The sequence below is a fragment of the Copidosoma floridanum genome, unplaced genomic scaffold (genome assembly GCF_036245765.1).
Source record: "Copidosoma floridanum isolate Cflo_tuat_1 unplaced genomic scaffold, Cflo_Japanese_pri ptg000007l, whole genome shotgun sequence".
NCBI classification, from domain to species: domain Eukaryota; kingdom Metazoa; phylum Arthropoda; class Insecta; order Hymenoptera; family Encyrtidae; genus Copidosoma; species Copidosoma floridanum.
The window spans coordinates 11,331,690-11,355,591 of NW_028321884.1; the positions used below are offsets into that span (position 1 = coordinate 11,331,690).

The 23,902-nt window shown below is 36.5% G+C and overlaps 2 protein-coding genes across 4 annotated transcripts in view; one reads left to right on the forward strand and one right to left on the reverse strand.

Moving 5' to 3' along the window:
• The window catches only part of Hipk (Homeodomain interacting protein kinase), a 39,308-nt gene extending 35,293 nt beyond the window's left edge, over positions 1-4,015 (reverse strand). The window contains exon 1 of the mRNA XM_089588471.1: positions 2,212-4,015. The gene's annotated coding sequence lies outside the window, so the exon portion shown is untranslated. The remainder of the gene's footprint in view (positions 1-2,211) is intronic.
• Positions 4,016-5,912: 1,897 nt separating this feature from the next.
• Positions 5,913-19,929, forward strand: LOC106645125 (uncharacterized). Of its 3 annotated transcripts, XM_014360906.2 has the most exons (7): positions 5,913-6,233; positions 7,752-7,890; positions 7,973-8,124; positions 8,601-8,953; positions 9,330-9,548; positions 12,827-13,255; positions 13,326-13,926. In XM_014360906.2, the coding sequence occupies exons 2-7, from the start codon at positions 7,756-7,758 to the stop codon at positions 13,571-13,573; spliced, it is 1,536 nt and encodes a 511-aa protein (XP_014216392.2). In that variant the 5' UTR covers positions 5,913-6,233; positions 7,752-7,755; the 3' UTR covers positions 13,574-13,926. The 3 variants fall into 3 exon arrangements, with proteins under 3 accessions (XP_014216392.2, XP_014216390.2, XP_014216391.2); XM_014360904.2 differs by lacking the exons at positions 5,913-6,233; positions 7,752-7,890; positions 7,973-8,124; positions 8,601-8,953; positions 9,330-9,548 and adding exons at positions 11,135-11,915; positions 11,991-12,540; XM_014360905.2 differs by lacking the exons at positions 5,913-6,233; positions 7,752-7,890; positions 7,973-8,124; ... (2 more) ...; positions 12,827-13,255; positions 13,326-13,926 and adding exons at positions 17,136-17,870; positions 17,932-18,496; positions 18,953-19,369; positions 19,446-19,929.
• Positions 19,930-23,902: the final 3,973 nt, after the last annotated feature.

Sequence of the window (23,902 nt, forward strand, 5' to 3'; positions counted from 1 at the left end):
ATCTACAAGCACTTCTTGGCAACTTTTACAACAGAAAAACAAATGACTATCGACCACTTTTCTCTCTATTGATAACGAGTTTTCTTGAATTTTACATTTTTACGCAACTATAAATACGTGCACAGTACGTCTCGTGGAATTTTTATCACATTTGGCTCTTACTGCTCCTGCGCCATCGGGAATTTCCCCTTTTTGATAAACTTTCTCAACCATGAGAACAAAGACCACGTGCTTATTTTTATTATTTTTTTTTTTTTCATTAATATTACGACGTTTCCAGGTATCTTTTTTTAAAAAAAATTTAGAGATAACTGTATGCTTTTCGGTTAATCAAACGTATTTAGTAAAAACACCCAACTTAAAATCTTTTTTTTTCGCATAATTATGACTGAAGTAATTTTACTGAAATCCCTGGGACGTAGCCTTTCAATTTCCATTTTAATTGTTTTTGTTCAAGAACGAGGTGGTACTTTGCTCGAAAGATAAAAGAAATCTTGGATTACTCCTCGCACACGCGCGAAAGAACAAACAATGTTCTGCATGTATTGTTTTCTGCTAGATTGCCTTGTTTCAAGTCACGTCTACACCGATAACCTTTATATTTCATTAAGTTCTGAAAGTACGGACTAAATTAGCTGTGCTGATTATTCGACTATAAATTAATAAATTAGTCGATTAAGTACACAAAAATCGTTTAGAAAAGTAATTTTCCCAAGTTAGCGCGTGATTTATGGAAAACCCACTTTGAAAATCAACTCGTTCGAAGTATATATTCATCGTAAAGTAAAATCAATTTTCGATTAAATTAAAAAAAAAGGAGGCCCACGCGACATGAGATCAGCGAGAAATTTCCTCTTGCGAATATTTTCCAACGCTTGAAGTAAACAATTAATGATCTGTTATTTAAAACCGCACGGGTGTATAGTTGTTAAGGGTAAACTCAAGCATTCCATTGCATGTAAACACACCACTGGTTTACCCCTTTGAATGACGATCGAGAAAACTTCTGACTTGGAAAGAAAAATATATTTGGTTTTGCAAGCAATGTGCGAAAAAAATTCCAAAAAATTCTCTCTCGAGAATGCTTTTTTTTCATCACGAGTCCGCATAAATATGTTGAAATATTTATTTTAACGCGTCTCTCTCTCTCTCTGGCCTAGTTTCACGCCAAATACCAAACGGTATCTCGTCAAAAACGCATAACCATCTTCGCGCGCGTGCATATATATTATACGTGTGCGTAAGGCGTTTAATAATAATCTGAGCGCGCACTTTTCATACAGACTCGAAAGGCGAAAAATATATTACCGTCCCCTCGAGAGAGGCACACGCTCTCTCGGCCAAGATTCCATCGTTTCCAAGAACCAAACGATGTATTATACGCACTATAACGTTTCACAGCGAAAAATCGCTATTGAATAAAGAAAAATACACCTTTTGGCAGTTAAAAAAAAAAAAAAAAAAAAAAAGGCTCGCCATGCACTCGTAAATATACGTTAACGACTCACATCCTCTCTCTCCATTTTTTTTTTTGCTCCAAAAAATCTTGCACTGATGGAAAAAACATCCCTTCCCGCATGACAGATGTAGATGTAAAAAAAGAGCGACCTCGCGCCCGCATAAATTTTACACTTCCATCAAATAAAAAGGCCAGCGCTCTAATTTTTCTCCTTCTTTTATTACACTCCACCGAGAGATTTTTACGCACAAGTAAGTATGCACGAATAAATATATATATAAATGCAAATGATGTGTATACGCGAGAGAGTGCGCGCTTCGCTGCAGAAGCTTTTCAAAGAGGAGAGCGCGTGAAAAATTTTCCACGCGCCGTCGTCTGGTTTAAATGCCAGATAAGAGCGAAAGAAAAAAAAAAATAAAAGAAGAGTCATCACGGCAAAGTCACTCGAATCGAGTGCATATTTTTTTTTTCTTTTCTTTTGTTATACATTATTTCTGCAGCCAAACAGTTATAAGCAAATGAGAATACACGTAAATGTGTAAAAATATAACGTGTGCTACATTGTCGAGAGAAAGTCCCAGCAGTTAACGATCCAGTGCACGTCCGGGACATTAAAAGGAACAAAAAAAGGAGAGGTGGAAAGGGGACCCTGCAGAAGCAATAAGGCCCATTCGGGAGTGTGCAGTAAAAGGGACGGGAAAAAAAAAGGGAGCCCCGGTGCACTGCACACCGCGTCAATCAATCAATCTTACCTCTCGCTCCTCTCAGCCGGGTTTCCCTCGGAGCTGATTCTCGTCGTCGTTCCCTTTTTCTCCCTCGCCTTTCTCCTCTCGGCTAACGGCTGACGAGGAGGCGGAGGTCGGGCCTTAGGTACAAGGATCGTCGCCTCGGCGTTCTCGGGCCGCTCATGTTTTCACGCTCGCTACAGCTTCATCGTCATATATTGTTACTATACGCCCAGGGACCCCGGCACCGAGCTATGAGTGTTTTATACACAGCACCTCATCCAAGGGCCCTTCCCTGCAGCAACGTACAGTCGTTGTTATTGTTGTTCCAACTCCAGTTTTGCCTTTCTCTTCTGCACGTTTTGTATGTTGAGAGGTTGGCTTTGAATTTCGTTTAAATTTGTTTTTCTCGCGCACATTTATTTACCAAAAAACAAAAACCACTCGCGTACTGTTCGGAAGAGGAGGACGACGACGCGCCGTTCCTTGACTTTTTCCTCTACAAATTAGTTTTGGTGTAAAATTTCGGGGGGGGGGGGGAGACCCGCAGCCAGACTGGACAGCAGTGGAGCAGAGGCAAGCTCGGCTGGGCTCCCGTCTCAGCGCGACACAGCCATTTTGTGCTGCGCCGCCTCTCTCTCTTTCTCTCTCGCTACCGTGTGCTTCGACTCCGAAACTATATAACTTCTCTCTCTCTCGGCACGTCGTCGTGTGTGTGTTGAGAAGAAGCAACACACGGACGGAGGGCAGTCCTATCTCCAGAGAGTCCAGAGTATACGGCAGCCTGATGTGTGAGGAGTCGTCGTCGTCGCCGCCGTCGGCGTAGCCCGAGCTGTCAACAACAACAATAACAATAACAGTCTACTGTCGTCTGCAGCGGTGGTTCCTCGTCGGCGACGGAACAGCTGGACCGCAACCACGACGACGACGACGACGACGACGACGTCAAAGAAGTTTTACAAGACGACAACAGCCTCCCGGAGACTCCCGGCACGCACATCATTCACCACAGCGCCGTCCGTTGCGCCACAAAGTCACTTTTTGTTTTTCTACCTTACAACTACGGGGGAGAGGGTGCCTAATGTTGCAAACGCCAAGTTTGCTGGATAATTTTTGATCGTCGTCTTCTGGACTTGCCAAGTGTGTCAGTACCTACAGTAGCAGCTGCTGTTTCCCAACAGGTTATCTAACCATCGGTGGGCCGTTGATTATTTTTGTTTTAAACACAACTTACAACACCAACAATTGCACAACACTCAACAATTTATATTATTATACGGTATAGGTTGTTAAAGTAAAGACCGCAGCCTCGGTTGGGGCAGCATATATTACTGTCGTGAGTCTCAAACACGCAAAATTTATGTTTAATATTTACAAGTAGAGCGCAGGGGGCACAAAAGGACCATACGAAAAAGAGCACACGTTCGTGTTAGGTCGCCCTCTCGCTTACCTAATAAGTAGGTATAGGATAGGGTTGTACATTATACATACATCACGCATATACACTCACACACACTCACTGAACGTCGTTGTCATTGTCAGGCCACCATCACGTAAAAGCCCCACACAGCACACTCGGGAGCACCGAACAGCGAGACACACTTTCTCTCACGTCGTTAAATAAAAACTACTGCGTCTATACGTTTTGTTGGTTGTTATTATACCTTTTAGTTTTTGGTATTGTACATAATTTAACGCACGTGGGCAAGTTCCGTTGTTCGTTAATTGTTACTTTTTTTTCCTTACGGTGCTTCGGTGCAGTACTACTCTAGGTACTCGACTCAACTCTTGTGTGCGGGCACTGCGGGCTTACACGCCCACCGCACGTTGTACTGAGACGACGACTGACGCGCTTCGTTCTGCGCGTGAACTAATACCGCAGGCGATCGCCGAGAGAGTCGTCGTACCCCCCACCACCACGTTTGAACCCTTTTTTTTTATATTTAATGTACCTCTCTCTCTCTCTCTCTCTTTTGTCCTCCATCCATCCATGATCCATATCTATGAGTCGCTTGCGAAAACCACAGTCCGAGTGAATAATTGAAAATGCTTTGCAACAACTCGGCACATCTTAGCTTTATTTGCAGCTCATTGTGTATTTATATTCCATCAGATTTTTACACTGAACTTCTTCGTAAGAGTTCTCCTGTTGATTAAGTATTGTGTTTCAAGCGTTTACGAAGGAATTAATTGTCAAAACGTTTCTTCATCGGTTGTACATGATTGTGACGTTTGTATTTTTATGTAATTCACATTTAAAAAAATCAAGTGTTTAAAATTGTTCAATCGATAATGCAACTTTGTATGATACCAACATATGCGGTATTTTAGTCAGTTACCTACCGGTAATATGATATCATAAAGCGATACAGTTGTTACCTACCATCAAACGTACCATTAGTCGGTAAGAGGTCGTTGTGCTGATTTTTCCAAATGTATATATATATAAGCTGTAAACTAATAAATAAAATATTATACAATCAAAAAGATAATAAAATACATGAACTAATGAACTTACCTTTTGTTTTTTAATATTACATTTTATGGTTGTTTTTATTCAACTTGATTATGTTTTTTGGCTTAGTAATTTTTTTCGTGTACTTGTAAATGGAAAAAATGAACAAGCCAAAGGCCAAAGGCGTACTTTTGACGTGGTATGGTCGTCATGAAAAATTGGAATGTTTGGAGTGGATCATTTTTCAAAAGATCTGGAGTTTGTTTTCTTTACCGAGGATTTAATAATGTCGATTCGAATTTAATTTAATGGTCGATTGGAAATCGCTCGTATACCATTGAATCTTGACCGATCGCCAATATCCAGACCATGATAATACTGTTAATAAACGACCTCAAACTTTTCAAGGATTTGGAACAAAGTTTTCTACTCGAATGAAATCGTAACAAGTTGTTATATTGCCATAAAAATAAAGGAAACTTATTCAAGTAAAATGAAACTGTAAAACATTAAAAACGAGTTCTACTTCACTGCTGATCGGCCGTTTCAATTGTTGTAAAAAACCGATCGATCGGTGAACCGATACCAATTGACGTATGAACCTATTTTGTTTAAAAAAAAAAATGAAATTTTTTAAAAAGGATAAAAAAGTCGCTTAGGAAGTTTCAAATCAGTCGAAAACCAATTCATGTTTACTAAAAATATATTACTCTCACCGAATCGGATGAAGAAAATTATTTTTCGTCACACTCGCTTGCTTCGATAAGTCATCCATATACATGCATCGATCTTATCAAAAAAAGGTAAAAGTACGAAATGAACTAATACCCGTCGTAAGAAAAATACAAATAAGTTACGTATCACACAAGCACCGGCCATATACCGGTCACGGACAATAATTGGAAGGGTCAGCAATGCATACTCGCAAAGCGTAACACAAACCAAGTTTACATATAATATTTATATCATCACATCATAAAATACAGCTAAAGTGAAAGTCACACAACATATATACTTATAGCGCTAACGCAATACGTAAAAGGACGTTATGGTGACGTTCCAATACCCACGATAACGATATAATTTTATATGGGTGATAACCGGTATCAAAACTGATGTCACGATACCCTAGTCGTGACACCTTTTAGCATATCTCATTCCATGATGTACAAAAGTAGACACCCATATACCTAAAAGTATCACAATATGTGTACCTACACAGAAGATCGGTATCGGAGATCGGAGGTCGGAGGGAAGACCGGCTCTTCGCATACATGCATAAGAGACGCACACACGCCCGCGCGAGCTTGGGAGATCGAGCAACATTTGACCGCGAGTGCGACTGATAATCCGAAGAAACAGAGAATTTGGGAGGGAGAGCACGTATCATACAACATTATGTTACCGATGTATATACATGCCTATATACAAGTTGCGCCCGTGGGGACGGGGATAGTGAGGCTGTTGCTGTGCGATAAACTTGTTCGACAGTCCAGACGAGGCCGGTTTCGCGATCGGACAGTGTGTGCTGCATAGCGAGCTTTTTCGAGGGGATACACCCATAAGTTAAGTGTTGAGGAAAATCGACTACACGGTAATTATATTCATCATTTTTTTTTTTTTTTTTCTTTTATAATAACTGTACTTATTGTGTCCCAGTTTGCAGTGAGGATAGAACTTTTTATTTATTTTTTATTTTTATTTTCATGGCGATTAGCATATGTATTTAACGGAGCACTTTTTTGTCTCGGCTGAACTGAATTATGATGCGCTCGATGTGTCACGAGGCGGATGGGTTTTGTAATGGAGGAGCCGACGGAGCTGGAAGCCGGTTTCTAGTTATCGTATCGGTATTTGGAATAATGGAAACCCAGTTTTTTTTCTTTAATATTTTTTTGAAGTCAACCGATATTTTTACGTCTTCAAGGTGCTATTGTTGTTGGTGGATGATTTTTTTTTTTTTTATATTACGTAAATAGTGTAGATTGAAATAACTAAAGCGATCCCTAAAATCACGCAACGTTTTAAAAAACAACGTAGTGGCATCAAGTTGTAATGACGTTATGAAAACATTGTAAAAATGTTGAAAATACCCGATGATTTTTTAAACACTAGAAATCACTTCTCCTCTGTTACTTTCTCGATAATTTGCTTGAAACTGATAACTTTCATTGATATTGTGTATGGATAACAACAGCTCAAGGTAGAGGTTGAGCTGATTTACGATAATTTTCAGCAATAAGTATGTTTTTTTCAATTGTTTCTTTTTACAATCTACTAAGTTAGCCCAATTTCTCATTTTCAATATTTTTACAATGTTTGTAAAATATGATTACAAAATTTATTTAACAACATTTTAAAGTTGTAAGAATCACGTTTTTTCAAGATTCATAGAATGTGTGCTACTGTAAACGATATAAGTACGTTTGAATGAACGAGTACACGATTTTATTACCGATTTTGATAAAAAATACTCAACACTTTCGATGATAAAAGATCAATTAAAACAAAACTAACGATTTCGTACATTACTTTCAAATTTTTTTCGTAAGCATAATGTGCATCTTTGAACTTACGAAAACTCTCTTAGATACTCTTATCGTGTTATCTCATCGTTTGTACATCACGTAATATAATCCCATGCAAAGAATTCTGAAGTGTGGAACTGAGCTTTTTTTCCACTCGTTTCGTAGATATTCGATAAAAATAGCTACACACTTATTTTAAAACATTCCACGTGCGTACATTTGATTCACGAGACTTTTTTTTGTATCCTTTCTCAAAAGATTCATACATCCACGCGTTGAAGCTTCTTTATGCGAGATTTTATTAGTTTGTTTAAAATTAATCAGACGACAGATATTGGTGATAAAAAAATATATAAAATATATTGCAGTAGCAATGTGACTAATTCAATTCAATATCAATGAATTAAAGAGTGAAATCAATAAGTGAAATTAAATTGGCGACACGGTTAAATTACATTCTTATAATGAGCTCCAGTGCGACAAAACTATTATTCGTACAGACGTGGAGGAAAAAAAACGCGAAACATGTCGACCTAGTTTTTTATTGATAAAAAAATGTATATATATATGGTTTCATTTATCAGAAAAATGGCCGTCAACTTGAACAGCGTCTTAATCAGCGACCCCGTCGACGATCAGTGCGCAAAATTACTGACCCGATACGAAATAGATGTCACGACAAAGTACAAGCTGTCAAAGGAGGAGCTCATCGAAGAGTTGCAGGTATGGAGTCAAATTTTTTGTCGACTAAAAAAAAAATGAAAATATTTCAAGTAAAAATCAATTTCCTTTCCTATATGTGCAGAAACACGATGGCCTGATCGTCCGATCGGAGACCAAAGTAACGGCCGACGTGATAGCCGCAGCCCCGAATCTCAAGATGATCGGACGCGCCGGCACCGGCGTCGACAACATCGACGTCCCAGCTGCCACGCGCCAAGGCATATTGGTCCTAAAGTAAGTACATTGCGATATGTTTCACTACATTACAAGCGCGTCATTTGACTCGGGCAGTATATGAGCTACGCACGCGGACCCCCAAGAGAGCAAATTATCTCGTTTCTTTGATAAGCAAATTTTTAATTTCACACTCGTGATGTGTGTGTGTGTGTGGGTTACGCCTTATCTGCGATCTCCAAGAAACACTGTGTTGGTCTTACAAAATCACAAGCTTACTAAAAAGTTGCAATTCACAAGTTATCGCGTTGTAAACTCGACAAATGTGACGCTAGTTTTCAGCATGTCTAGCGCATTGGTCACGTGACAAAAAAATTCTGACCTACTAACAACAGAGCTAAGATACCGGTTTTTAAAGATGAAACTGATAGCTGTTCATTAGTCCATCGCTAGTGCTAGATGTTGAAAATTGGAAGCCAGAGTCCATAAAAACGGATCACAAATCAATTAAAAACGTCCCCTCCGTCTTTTTTCAGCACACCAGGTGGCAACAGCACGAGCGCCTGCGAGTTGACGTGCGCGATGATAATGGCCCTGGCCCGAAATGTCGTACAAGCGGGCCAGTCGATGCGAGAGGGCCGCTGGGACCGTAAAGTCTACGCCGGCCGTGAACTCGAGGGCAAGTGCCTCGGAGTCCTCGGTTTCGGACGCATTGGTCGCGAAGTCGCCGCAAGGATGAAGGCCTTCGGCATGAAAGTCCTTGCTTATGACCCGCTGCTCACCCCAGGGCAATTCAGGGAACTTGGGGTCGACAATGCCAGCGTCGATGGCGTGCTCGAGCGGGCGGATTACATCACTGTCCATACGCCGCTTATCAAGGAGACTAAAGGTAGGCAATATATTTTTTTTACCTATTTTACAACATTTAGACTTAATGACATACTAGTTGATTTCTCTAATCTACAATGACTTGGGGTCCATTTTTTACCTTTTTCGCAGAATGGATAAAACTTAAGATTAGTAAAGCCAAAGATGTAGGTGATACATTTTTCTCTCTTTTTCCATTCTCCATGAACCTTCCTAAATTATAGCTTGATCCCGTTATCCTAAAAAATAAATGTTTAACTATTTTTGTTTAGAAAGAACAAATATTAGTTTCTTTCGTTCAATAAGCGATGTGTCGTGATCAGCAAGACAAAAACCTGTAATCGTGTCTCGAACTAAAAATCGATGTCGTTGACTCTGCTTTTTTTTGCGCTTTTTAGATTTGCTGAACGGAAAGAACATGCTCAAGTGCAAGAAAGGCTTTTGCGTCGTGAACGTCGCTCGTGGTGGTATAATCAGTGAGTCCGGGCTTCTGAGCGTCCTCGAGAGCGGGCACTGCGGTGGCGCTGGCTTGGACGTCTTCACCGAGGAACCCCCGAAAAGCGCGACTCTGCTCAAACTCATCCAGCATCCGAAAGTCATTGCTACACCTCATCTTGGTAAGTTTTGCAGATATGGTTTTAATGTTCCTGAAATATTAAAAAAAAAAAAGTACGAATCATATGATGCTTTTTAAAGGTAAGTATATTGAAAATCGAAAAAGTATGTACTGTCTTGTTATACATTTTTACTGTTTCATATAATGCTAACTAAAGAGTCGATGTGTTTTTAAAATATGAAATATCTGCTGATTTTTCTGATTAAGAATCACTTTTAGACCAATTTTGAGTTGATCTCTGTTCAGTCTCTGCAGTCTCAATTTAGTCTCTGCAGGCAGGTTAAAAATTCAATGTTTACTCGTCTCCGTGATGATATCATATATGTACTTAAATTAGCTTCAAATGTTTACCAACAAGGTGTAATGGTCTCGCTGAAGCTTCAAAGCTACCTCTCCTTGTGTTAATTTTAGTCTGCATTCTGCACGCGCTGTCTGCAGTAGACCGGGTACGGGCTGGTAAACGTTAACGGGTATGATGCTATGATTCTGCTCTGTTTGCCTTGATATGATTCTGATCTTTTTACGTGCGAAAAAAAATAAAAACAAGATTCCTCCCATAAGACCTGTGTTATTTTCCCTCTACATTAGTCATATATATACTGAGGTCACGTGGTAGAGGCATAATGCCAATACAAGAAACAAGATAAGTAGAATATTTACACTTCTGGAAGTCGATTTTTCAGTAAAAGACAAAATGTAAACTTGCCGCAAACAGCACCAATAGTGTTTAGTTTTAATTATTTATCTCTGATAGTAGTTGCGGCTGGTTTATAATTAATTAAATAGCACTTCTTTAAATAGTGATCACTATTTGGATCAGCGCCATCTAGCGTTGCGGATTTTTGAACTAAAAAGTGGCCCTAAACTTTTGACCCGCAGCATTAGCGCTTAGAGCCATTTAGTCAATTATAAACCAGCCGCAACTCATTTGGTAGCTATAAAATAAGAAAATAACGATACGTGTGTTTTTGGCGGCAAGTTAACAATATATTTTCTATCAAAAAATTGACCTCCTATGTGTTTATACTTTTGAAGATAAATTTTCAAGCATAAGATGAATTGTTGACTTGCCGCCAAAAACACACGTATTGTTTTATTTTTATTTTATAGCTTTGTCATGAGTTGCGGCTGGTTTATAATTGATTAAGTGGCTCTAATCCTGATTGCTCTGATTCAGAATTTTAGGAGCCACTTTTGGCCAAACCGCCAAGCCAAAAAATAAAGACCGCTAGATGGCGCTGATCCAAATAATTATTACTATTTATAGTAGAGCCATTTAATCAATTATAAACCAGCCGCAACTCATTTTATAAACACAAAATAAAAAGTTGACGTTGTTTGTGCTATTTGCGGCAAGTTTACAATTAGTTTTTTACCCGAAAATTGACCTCCAAAAGTATAAATATTATTTTTGCAGTTTTACATACTACGAGCGCTCTCTGGCGGAGAATTTTCTGAGAACTGAGATGAGAGTTCTACTTTTTAACTCAAAATCATTAACGTGAGATGGCGCTGACTATAACAAAAAAAAATTAAAAAATACCTGGCTCACATCAAGCTCACAACACAAACTTTCGAGGACAGTACACCGCACACATACATACATTATTATTAATTTTTTCGTGTAGTGCAATTACTGCAGTATTTAATGAATAATATAATCTACTGAACTCGTGTCACAGTAAAGTATTAACGGATAATCACCTGTGCTTATCTACTCGTATTTCGTAGATTATAAATAAAAAATTGCACATGTAGAAGTAAGCAAAACATAGACAATGACAGTGATAACCTTAAACTCACTCCCATGTATTTTCAAGTGTATTAAATTATGCAATGAAAAATGCGTATAAAACTTAATCGTTGATTGCGTATATGACAAGTAAATGTAATTACTGAAGTTCCTTGACGTGACAAAAATAGTTGGACATAAAAAATGAGTGACGAAGATGAGATGTCCGAGGAGGAGATGTTCATCATCCCTGATGAAATCGAGTTCAAACTTGAGAGTCCACTTATGGAAAATTACACCGACAAATCACGACAAACGTATCAAAAGAGGTACAATGATTTTATCAATTGGCAACAGACGAGCAACAACGTATCCTTTGACGAGGACACTCTGCTCACTTATTTTCATGAAATATCGGAAAACAAAAATTCAGCGTCGTTGTACGCCAAGTACTCGATGCTCAAGACTATGCTGAATGTCGAGAAAAACGTTGATATCGATAAATACGAAAGATTAAAGGCTTTTCTCAAAGAAAAACACGGAGGCTACAAGGCTAAGAAAGCTCAAGTCTTTTCGTTGAATGACGTCTCTAGATTTCTGACTGAAGCTCCTGATCACATCTATTTAGCCGAAAAGGTAAACAATTGTCTGTTTGTACATACGATATTTCATGTAAGTACAGGCTCTCAAAGGCACGATTTATATTTGTAGGTTGCTTTAATCATAGGTGTAACTGGTGCCTGTCGAAGGGAAGAATTGCGTGCATTGAAAATAGAAAACTTGAGATTTGAAAATTCCATTCTTATTATCAGTATTCCAAATACGAGGACTCGAGTGGCTAGAACTTTTGTGATTGAGGGAGAATATTTTAACATAATAGACAAGTACGTGAAACTCAGGCCACCTTATGCACCTCCCAATCTGTTTCTTTATGTTAAGAATGATCAGTGTACTAATCAACCGATTGGTAAAAACAAAATGGGAACCATTCCCAAGGAAATAGCCACATGGCTCGGACTACCAAGTGCAGAAAAGTACAATGGTCACACGTATAGAAGCACTTCAAAGACTTTACTTTCAAACTTTGGAGCTAGCACTGCGGTGATTAAGCGTAATGGAAGGTTGATGCCGGTTGTGGACAATTTTAGGAATAAAAGAATTAAGTACAATCAGTTCAATACTTATGAGGATAATCAAAGCAATTATGGCAATTCCTCTTACCTAGACAGAACCCAGAGAGCTGAAGATCCTCTAGGCAACGGTACAGCTTGTAATTTTTCCTGCTTCAAAAGCATTACATTTCCCTACAGGAACATCTGGTTTTTGCTACAATTTAAAATTTCATTATAAAAACAATGATTTAATTTGTTACACGTAATGTAGTTATTGAACACCAATTTTTATTTATTGTTAAATATTTTTACTTATCAAATAGTTTTTTTAATTTATACAGATATATTATTAATTTATTTTGTTATCAGCCTTTTTTAATGTATTTATTTTTAATGATCAATCAATTGAAAATACAAATTTATTTCAATTTCCAGGTGCAAGCACAGCAGAGGCACAGACGAGAGTTGCAGTTGAAATAGCTGAGCAATTTTTGACGCTGTCAGGTAGAACTGATGAATTTCCGATCACGGGAATTGTTAACGCACCATCCCTCGTTGCGGCGAACAATCCAACGAATGCTCCGTGGGTCGATCTAGCCCGGAAACTCGGCATAATTGCGAGCAAGTTCATAGGACCCAAGAATCGAAACATAGTAGTGGACTACTGCGTTTGCGGCGGGGAGGATAAAAAGTACGTGAAAACCGCGCTTTTGCTTGGTCTGTTGACCGGTCGCGTGAAGGGTGAGCTGAATCTCATCAACGCTCAGAACCTCGCAGATGAGCTGAAGATCAAGGTCAATGAGCAGTCTTGGAGTGACTGCGAGAACGTTTTGTTCGTTAAAGCTGGAGGGCACGAAGTTAAAGGTGCGTTGACGATCATTCATTGTAAAAGTATGATTTACTACGAAGTTTTCAATTGTTTTTTATTTTCTAGGTTCCTTGGCATGTGACTCGAGTAAACTAATGTCTGTGGACAACACTCGGTTCAACGACTACGTGTGCCTTCTCCAAGACAATATCTCGCTGTACAAGACGAAAACGCCGGAAGATTTGACTAAAATTGTATCGAGCCACATTAACAAATCGGTCACAATCAGCAGCGTAAGCGTTTCTGGCAATTGGGTCGTTATGCAGACCAACAATCCGGTTACTATTCCCATCGATGGCATCGAAAGTTATTGATGCACTCAGTCAGTCTTTTATCACCATCATGCAAGAGTTTTGTCCATAATATACTTATTAATGAAAATATGGTGTATTTATGATGCATGCTTACAAAATAATAATTTTGATGATTTATCTGAAGCTTGCACGAAATGCTAAATAGCTTTCAAGTACTGAACATTCCTGTGAAAAAAAAAATCATTTCATGTGAGTTGATGTTCAAGTTTAAACATTTCTACTATCTCGTGTTTTTGTTGTTTATAAATAAATGAATAAATATATATATACATAGATACATACATAACTAGTGATAAAATATTTTATATTTTTAATAATTAAAATATATTAAAGTAAAAGCAACTATAAAGTTTAAGAACAAAATTACATCGTTGTATATTTTTTTTTACCTGTTAAGCCAGTATTTACTTTCAAAAGTCCAGCTTGGTATAAATAAAGTATTTAAAACTTTAGCTTTAACCATTTATATACCTGTAAAGATAGGTTCTTACACAAATAATGTTATTTTTTTATAGGACATACTATAGTTTGATAAGGTATAATTGTTAGTATTAAAAGGATTTTTTTATCACATTTACCATTTTTTGGTAGTAAGTGCTCATTTTAATACGTTCACTTTTGCAATTGAAATGGATAACATGATTTTTATGTAAAAATAAACTGAAGAATGAAAAAATGTAGATAGTCAATGAAATTCTGAGAGTTTCAATTGAGCTATGACAAATTGAAAACGTCTTATTCTTGGTTCCTGTATTAAAATTTATTAACGTAAATATCCGAAACGTCAAAGGTAAAAATCAACTGTGTCCCTTTAAAAAAAAAAAAAAAAATCAAAGTTACGCGCGCGTTTTTTTACAGATACGGGGTGTTTTCCGCAATCGTCACCAGCAAGTGATGGTGGGTTGCACTCTACGTTACCATCAAGTCGGTAAGTCAACTACCTTGAATTAACTGGCGCTCTGTCCCGTAATCTGGCCAGTTAAAATAGCAGCGCTTTTTATATATAGCTGTAGCGCCAGTTTAATTCAAGGTAGAGTTGACTTGTAAGATGTACGTGAAGTTATGTGCAGTAATTAATTAAAGTAATTACTACTAAGGAATGCCATATGGTCGATTTTATTAAACCATATGAATATCTATATTTTTGGAGGTAGACTTTTGGGTGGAAAATAAATTGTAAACTTGCCGCAAACAGCACAGACCACGTCAACTTTTTATTATCTATTTACAAGATTAGTTGCGGCTGGTTTGTAATTGATGAAAAGGCTCTAATAAAAGAAGTAATAATTATTTTAATCAGCGCCATCTAGCGGTCTTTATTTTTTGGCCAAAAGTGGCTCCTAAAATTCTCAATCAGAGCATTCAGGATTAGAGCCATTTAATCTATTATAAACCAGCCGCAACTAATCATATAGTTATAAAATGAAAAAATAACAATACATGTGTTTTTGGCGGCAAGTTAACAATCTATTTTCTACCCAAAAATTTACCTCCTATGTATTTGTACTTTTGAAGATAAATTTTTAAGCATAAAATAGATTGTTAACTTGCCGCCAAAAACACACGTATCGTTATTTTTTCATTTAATAGCTTCATCATGAGTTGCGGCTGGTTTATAATTGACTAAATGGCTCCAATCCTAAATGCTCTGATTGAGAATTTTAGGAGCCACTTTTGGCCAAAAAATAAAGACCGCTAGATGGCGCTGATCCAAATAACTATTGCTATTTACAGCAAAGTCACTTTGATAATTATAAACCAGCCGCAAATAATCTTGTTAATAGATAATAGGTAGTTGACATTTTTTGTGCTACTTGCGGCAAGTTTCTACATCAATATTCTACATATCTTATATGGCTCATAAAATCGACAATATTTACAAAATTACAATACTCTTGACCTTTTACCATTAACTCATGTAAGCACAAATTAATTAGTCCATTAAAGAGACAACCGAAGAAAAAAGGCCTGAAAAAGAAGCACAGTCACACGAAAAGTCTCATATAAGAATGGAGCATTGGATCTCACTTGATCAGAGAAGGTTGGGTTCTTTGTTTACTTATAACACTTAAAATTTACATCTCTGTAATAAATGTATTTTTCAATTAGTGAGATCCGATGCTCCATTCCTAGGAGACTCTTCATGTGGCTGCTTCTTTTAATACTTTTTTTCTTCAGTTGTCTCTGTTCGACTGATTAATTTACGTGTATATTTGATCGTGATTTACGATTTCTGTAACACAAATTTTGTTATGTACATATTATATAAGTCAACTGTTTATTGGAAATCTAAAGTTGAAGGGCTGTTCTTTCATTAGTTAATGGTAAAAGGTCAAGAGTATTGTAATTTTATAAATATTGTCGATTTTATGAGCCATATAAGATAAGTAGAATATTGATAGTTTTGGAGGTCGATTTTAAGGTAAAAGATAAATTGTAAAGTAATTTAAATTAAGTGAGATCCAATGCTCCATTTTTAGGAGACTCTTCCTGTGTAACCGAACTTCTTTTTTAAACTTTTTTTCTTTAGTTGTCTCTTTTGGACTTATTACTTTACGTATCTATTTAATCATTGTTCAAGATTTCTGTAACACAAATCTTGGTATGTACATATTATATAAGTTAGCTGTTTATTTAAACTAGAAAGTTAAAGGGCTGTGCTTCCGCGAGTTAATGATAAAAGGTCTAAAGTATTTTAATTTTGTAAATATGGTAGATTTTATGAGCCGTATAAGATAAGTGGAATATTTATACTTTTCAGGGTCCATTTACAGGTAAAAGACATATTGTAAACTTGCCGCAAGTAGCACAAAAAATGTCAACTACCTATTATCTATTAACAAGATTATTTGCGGCTGGTTTATAATTATCAAAGTGACTTTGCTGTAAATAGCAATAGTTATTTGGATCAGCGCCATCTAGCGGTCTTTATTTTTTGGCCAAAAGTGGCTCCTAAAATTCTCAATCAGAGCATTTAGGATTAGAGCCATTTAGTCAATTATAAACCAGCCGCAACTCATGATGAAGCTATTAAATGAAAAAATAACGATACGTGTGTTTTTGGCGGCAAGTTAACAATCTATTTTATGCTTGAAAATTTATCTTCAAAAGTACAAATACATAGGAGGTAAATTTTTGGGTAGAAAATAGATTGTTAACTTGCCGCCAAAAACACATGTATTGTTATTTTTTCATTTTATAACTATATGATTAGTTGCGGCTGGTTTATAATAGGTTAAATGGCTCTAATCCTGAATGCTCTGATTGAAAATTTTAGGAGCCACTTTTGGCCAAAAAATAAAGACCGCTAGATGGCGCTGATTAAAATAATTATTACTTCTTATATTAGAGCCTTTTCATCAATTATAAACCAGCCGCAACTAATTTTATAAATAGATAATAAAAAGTTGACGTGGTCTGTGCTGTTTGCGGCAAGTTTACAATTTATTTTCCACCCAAAAGTCTACCTCCAAAAATATAGATATTCATATGGTTTAATAAAATCGACCATATGGCATTCCTTAGTAGTAATTACTTTAATTAATTACTACACGTAACTTCACGTACATCTTACAAGTCAACTCTACCTTGAATTAAACTGGCGCTACAGCTATATATAAAAAGCGCTGCTATTTTAACTGGCCAGATTACGGAACAGGAACGGCGAAGCAAAATCAAAACAAACTAACCTTACCTGCTGTGTGATTGTATGTGTTATTGCCAGAGATTAGTAGATAAGTAGATCTACAACTAATCTCTGTTATTGTATGGTTTGCCTGCAGTGGTGTTGCAAATACAAAATGTAAATTTCTTCGTCGGTCGCGAAAAATTAATCGTCACAATTGTTGCAACTTGTCGTTAAAATATATCCCAAAAGATGAGCGACGACGACGGATTCGAGGAGTACATCCTCCCCGAGCTCGTGCACAAAATAGAGAGCTCAACGCAGGAGGTACCTTCGATCAAATCCCAAGAATTGTACAAAAAACGATACAACGATTTTCTCAAGTGGCAGCAATTGAGCAATAATCAATCGTTCGAAGAAAACACTTTGCTCAGTTACTTCAAACACATGTCGGAGCGCACGAATTCGGCATCTTTGTGGGCAAAGTACTCGATGTTGAAAACAATGCTGAACATAAACAAAAACATTGACATCGACAAGTACAGCAACTTGAAGGCTTTTCTCAAAGAAAAACACAAGGGATACAAGGCCAAGAGAGCAGCAGTCTTTTCGTCCAGGGATATGAATCGTTTTTTAACCACAGCTCCCGACAGCATTTTCATATCTGAAAAGGTAATGTCATTCAGTGGCTGTGATTTCAGTAGTTCAAATGTTAAATTGCCATCTTTTGTAGGTTGCTCTGATAATTGGTGTAACTGGTGCTTGTCGGAGGGAAGAACTGCGTGGATTGAAAATTGACAATTTGAGATTTGAAAATTCCCTTGTGATCGTTAGTATTCCCGGTTCGAACAATCGTGTTTCTAGGACTTTTGTGATAGAAGGCAAATACTTTGATATTATAGAAAAGTACGTGAGCCTGAGACCACCATTCGCACCGCCGTGTCTTTTGCTGTGCACTCGCAATGGACAGAGTACCAACAATCCCATTGGTATAAACAAAATTGGAACCATGCCAAAGGAAATAGCCACTTGGCTGGGACTACCGAGTCCAGAACGGTATACCGGCCACACGTTTAGGAAAACTTCGAAAAATTTAATTGCCGATACCGGAGCAAGCATAACAACGTTCAAACGTCGAGGATTGCGGTCAGTTGCGGAACGTTTGATTGCCGAATCCGTAGGCAGTAACGAAACAAATCCAAACCAAATAGATTCCTTTACGGTGGATCAGAGCGACGATGGCGACGATTCTAGTCTAGATATCAAACCAATAGTGGATCCAAATTTAATACAATTAGGTAACGAGTTTCTTCTATCAATATTTTTTCTTTTGGAATGTATTTAGCTACTAAGGAGAATATTTTTTATTTGAAAGCCATTTTACTGTTATTTTATGACTAAGTAATTAGTCAAATCCCAAATATATTTATATGCTTCAAAACTGTTTTTACTCTACTTAAAATCGAAAACCGTCTGTCCTATCGTGCTGTATTCATTTAAACAAGAATCGTAATCGCTTGGTACACCATTTATTAGAACAATGAGGAGGGTAAAAACCAATTGACATTAAAAAAAATCTAAGTTTCAATGACATCTGATATCAAAGCAAATTTATTTTTTGGTTTTGATGAATCGCATGAATTCCATAATGGTACATTTATTGACTATTTGTGTGTAAAATCGAGCTTTGTGCATTTATCGTGTACCAAGTACTTACATTAGGTTGCCATTAATTAAATTCTTTAAACTTCCAGTTGAGGAAGCAGTAGAGGCGGAAACGACAACTGGTGAGACCTATAAAAATGAGCCAGTTTTGCCGCTCTCGAACAATAATACTAAGGAACACTCGATCACAGAAACAATCAAGACAAATAATTTAAAAAATCCTCCATGGGTCAATCTAGCTCGAAGACTGGGCATAATTGCCAGTAAGTTCATTGGCCCCAAGAACCAAAACATAACAATAAATTTTTGTGCTTGTGGAGGGGAGGACAAAAAGTACGCGAAAAACGCGCTTTTGCTTGGTCTGTTGACCGGTCGTGTAAGCGACGAACTGAATCTCGCTAATGTGCAAAAAGTTGCCGACAAATTAAGGCTAAAAGTCAACGAGCAGTCTTGGAATGATGTCCAGAGCGTCTTGTTCGTCAAAGCTGGAGGACATGAGATTAAAGGTGTGGTTTTATGATTATTTTACGGTATTAGTTGATTTATTTTAACAAAGACTTACAATTGTTTTTTGTTCCTTAGGCTCGTTGGCCTGCAACGCGACCGTACTAATGTCTGTGGACAACACTCCGTTCAAGGACTATGTGTGCCTTCTCCAAGACAATATCTCGCTATACAAGACAAAAACACCGGAAGATTTGGCTAAAATCGTCACGGGTCACATTGCCAAGTCAGTTGCCATAAGCAATGTAAGCGTTTCAGGCAATTGGGTCGTTATGCAGACCAACAATCCGGTTACTATTCCTATCGATGGCATCGATAGTTTTTAAACGCTCGAGTTAGTCGCTTGTTGCTGTAAAATTTGTACCTATTAGAATAATTTTTTTTGCATAAATTTTTTTTTTTTTTTTAAAGAAAATTGCATACACCAACAACTAAGTATGACAGTATAACTTGTGTTTTTCCATAGAAATGTCGAAATACCGAACATTGTCATGGAGAAATCATTCAGTTTGTGTAGATATAGAAGTTTAAACGTGTCCGTATTTTTATTATAAAAAATAAATGCCTATTTATAACTTTTATAAAAATATCCAAATATAATAAATCAAATAATTTCGAAAATAGTTTAAACATAAAATCCTATTGGCATACGTTTTTTTCCCGTCCCACCTAATCGACATTTTCTAAAAATTTCCTTCTTGAACGGATGGTCATTGCTCGCTCGGGCGTGGTATTTTAAAACTCTTTTTCATCCCTGCCAATCGTGAAGGGAACACAGTCCACTGAAGGCACAGAGTCACGTGTGCAGCCCAATTCTGCAAAGCCCATCAAGCGGAAATCCTCTGGGTTGGTGTATTGGATCAATTTACTTCCTCAAAATATGACGGGCTTCCTCGAGCATCCGTCTCGATTCTGTACCGTCTGAAGATTCGTTATACTCTTCTGATGGTTGTACAGGTTGATTACCCTTGGACTTAGCACACTTATTTTATGGATTCCTAAGCATTTGTAAAAAAAAAAAAAAAAAAAAAAATTGAAATTGTATCCTTGTCCAAAAATGCGATAACCAGCCAAATCAGTGTAAAACGTGATTTCATTTGCTGAGATCGATCGTCATCAGTTTACCGGTAACCAACTGCAACTGCGGATGTATGGATAAAATCTCTTTGTAAACGTTCACCCGTGAATGTCTTCGCGATGTTAATCGAAGCGTGAAAATCAGCAAGGGCTTTGCGACGTATTTATTTACAAGTCATACCTCACCTCGACCCGCATGTACTTCCCGCCGCGCGCGATATCATTGTACACGAACAAATTGCATGGATAAGTTATACACTAACGAACAAAATACGGTACCAATTCGTTGACAAGGTATATAGGTATGAAAGTCATGCATGATCTATGTAAGAATGAACGAACCAAGTGAGCCATACTGACGGTACCAAGCGTTGAAGAATCAAAGGTACTTTTGACTTATTTTTACATTTTGTAATTATATTTCGTCATCCTATGTAGGCAAGATTTCTTCGCAATATTTTCTCTAAACGAACAATCGTTGATTCACTCATTTTTTTTGGACTATCGCCCAGAAAGGGTGTGTGCATTAAAATAAATTAAACTACATAAAATTAAAAAGAAAGCCTAAAAAAAGCACTGATTTGTGTGCATCTAATTAGGAAATAAAATAAAATGAAATACGAGAAGCAGCTGCTTGATAATAATGAAAAATCATCTACATGAGTTTTACTCGTCAGTTCAAATCTTGTTGGGTAAGCAAGGTAACTTCGTGGGGTGCTTTGCGTGCAGGGGCTCGATACATGATCGGTATCTTCCAGTCGAATCTTTCTTCTGCACCTGGACAAAGTCGGTCAGCTTTTTTATTTGAGAAATGACGGTTTGACGAGGCGTGAGATCTCTGCTTGGCTGTGCAACGTCCAATTTTTAATTACTGATGATGAGCATATACTGTTTTGAAAATACAACGTGTGTGGCTCATTTTTTTTTTTTTTCCAACAATGATCGTACCTCGCACGCATCACCACCGAGACACGTTTGGTATTTTTCGCGAAGCGCATAAATACAAAACATCAAGTGCTTCATCGCGTATGCGTATTATTATTAATTATTATTGATTTCGTATGCGTGTCGGTGTTGCAAAAAAAAAAAAAAAAAAAAAAAAAAAGTAATGTATACACAGCAATTTTAATTTCAATCAGATATACATAATATGTCGTCCTTTTATTGATCACAGATAGCGTTGACTATTATTTTTTATACAAGGGTAGTGATGAACGTACTAATAGTTTTTACCCATATATATGTAGCAGGTAAGCAAGCTAATTAAGATTTAATATTCTACTCACGCGCATTAAAGTAAGATAAATTGTATACGAGGTTGCAATTGTCACAGTGACCTAGAAACCTTCTTTTTTTGCTCATCGAAAAATGCTCGTCTAGGGAAGATGTACGTGTTATTTGGTAGATTTTTTTAAACAAAAAAAAAAAAAGGATTTTTTACCTAGTTGGACTTCCTGACATTTTCAAGATACTTGGACTATAATTTTCGTGATGGTTAGCAGTTAAAAAATAAAAACAATTTTATTTTTCTTATGGTTTTGAAACGGTACGACAATTATAAACAAATGAAGATCAAACAGTGATTTGGCCTAGTGAGCTATGCCATGATCAACCCTTATAGTTTTTTGTAATTTTAAACCCACACACACCCATTCACGTACCTCTAAACGTTCAAAAAATTTACCAAAGTGACAATCGTAATCAGTGAACAACTATAACGACAAGTGATAATTACCAATAATGAGAATTAATAAAGTACACATTTGAGACCAATAATATTATTTAATAATTGTTGTTACCAGTCATTATCACTTATTATTATTTTTTTATTATTTTTATGAATAATAACTAATTATGACTTTTAACTTACAATATTTATTGTTCGTTATTAATTGAAGTGAAATTTTCGAGTTATTTATAATCTTTTTTAGAAATCATAACCGTTTTTAAATAAAAATTATTTATGCTCAGGCATCCATAAAAAAACTAAAGCCAGAAAAGACACACAAGTTCCATCGATTTACGTAAATTGTACATATTTATCCTTCGTTTTCTGGTACAAATGACATTAAAATAACAAAAATAAACATTACCCTTATTATTCGCTTTGTTTACACCGCGTGACCTTACTCGTTCGATAAGTATGGTCTATCATGATATTTTAGTCCGTAAATTAGCACTGTATCAGCAACATCGTTCGAACAATTTCATCGGTGCACGTAAAAATAAAAATACGGCGTCACTTACGCTCGCAAAAATAAATAGGCAGCGTCGCTCCGTTTTTTGTTCGCTCTCCATGTCATTCGAGCCTCAAAAATAAAAATGATCGTGTCAAAACACCCTCGCTACTCGTTAGGATTTACGTTTTTAACAATACTTGTCTGGCTTACCATTTATCACCCGAACCGTAGTGCTGAAGCTCAACTGGTCATGGAATCCGATCATTACAAGCACATTGTCGAACGCGTACGTTACATCTTTCGCATCAAGTGCATTGTATTTCTGTACACGGACGAAAGTGCCATGCATTCGCCTTGTAAGTTAAAAATCGATTATAGTTGTTACATCCCTTCAATAAATGATTGATCGTATATTGTAAGCTTTTCACAGAGCTGGACATTTTATGGAAATTCTGTTGTACTTTGCGAAGCTTCACGTTCGCACTTTCGCTTTTACCATCGAGTTTTTCAAAAACAAAGTAAGTTGATTTTTCAAGCATTTTTTTTAATTAAAAAAATTTTTTTTTTATAGAAAAGGAAACGCGGTGATCGTTTTAGCAAATGACTAGATTTATAAGTGACGATAATCGATAGTGAACATTAATTGAGTGCGTATTTGGGACTTGGAATAAAAATCAATAGCTGGTTTTATCGGGCACTATCACATATTATTACAATTTTTTTTTTTTTTTTTATTTCATTCTTCAATGACATCTTGAAAATTAAAAAAGCTGATAATAGCTGTCATGAATGATAACTCATTAAAATCTTAACTAATAATATTTATTATTTATTCGTTATTATAATTAAAATGAAATTTCGTCCTAATCGCAGATGATGAAAAAAAAAAAATCTTACAATAAATGTTATGAATCATAAATAATTTTAACGTATACCTTTTAATATTTATTACAGGCTCAATTTTGACCCTTACTAACTGTTATTATTATTTTTTATATTTATTAATACATTTATTAACTTAATTTTATAAATAATTAATAACAATTAAACGAATGAGATTATTTTCGTTTGGGTACAGGGACAAAAGATTTCTCTGTGAACACCAGAAGAAACAAAATTCGAATGTACATCTAATATTCATACAATAATATTATATAGTAGTAATGTTAGTATGATACAAAACATACAATACAATACGTCATAAAAATAATATATACGTATCACAATCGCACTTATGAGCTGTTGCGTATTTTACTTCTAGGTAAAAAATGAGTACTT

Bases quoted from the DNA above. Each gene is read 5' to 3' on its own strand.
- LOC106645125 (XM_014360904.2), top strand. From the start codon at position 11,484: ATGAGTGACGAAGATGAGATGTCCGAGGAGGAGATGTTCATCATCCCT. The intron at 11,916-11,990 runs GTAAACAATTGT...TTATATTTGTAG, and splicing joins ACATCTATTTAGCCGAAAAG to GTTGCTTTAATCATAGGTGT. The intron at 13,256-13,325 runs GTGCGTTGACGA...TTTATTTTCTAG, and splicing joins TGGAGGGCACGAAGTTAAAG to GTTCCTTGGCATGTGACTCG.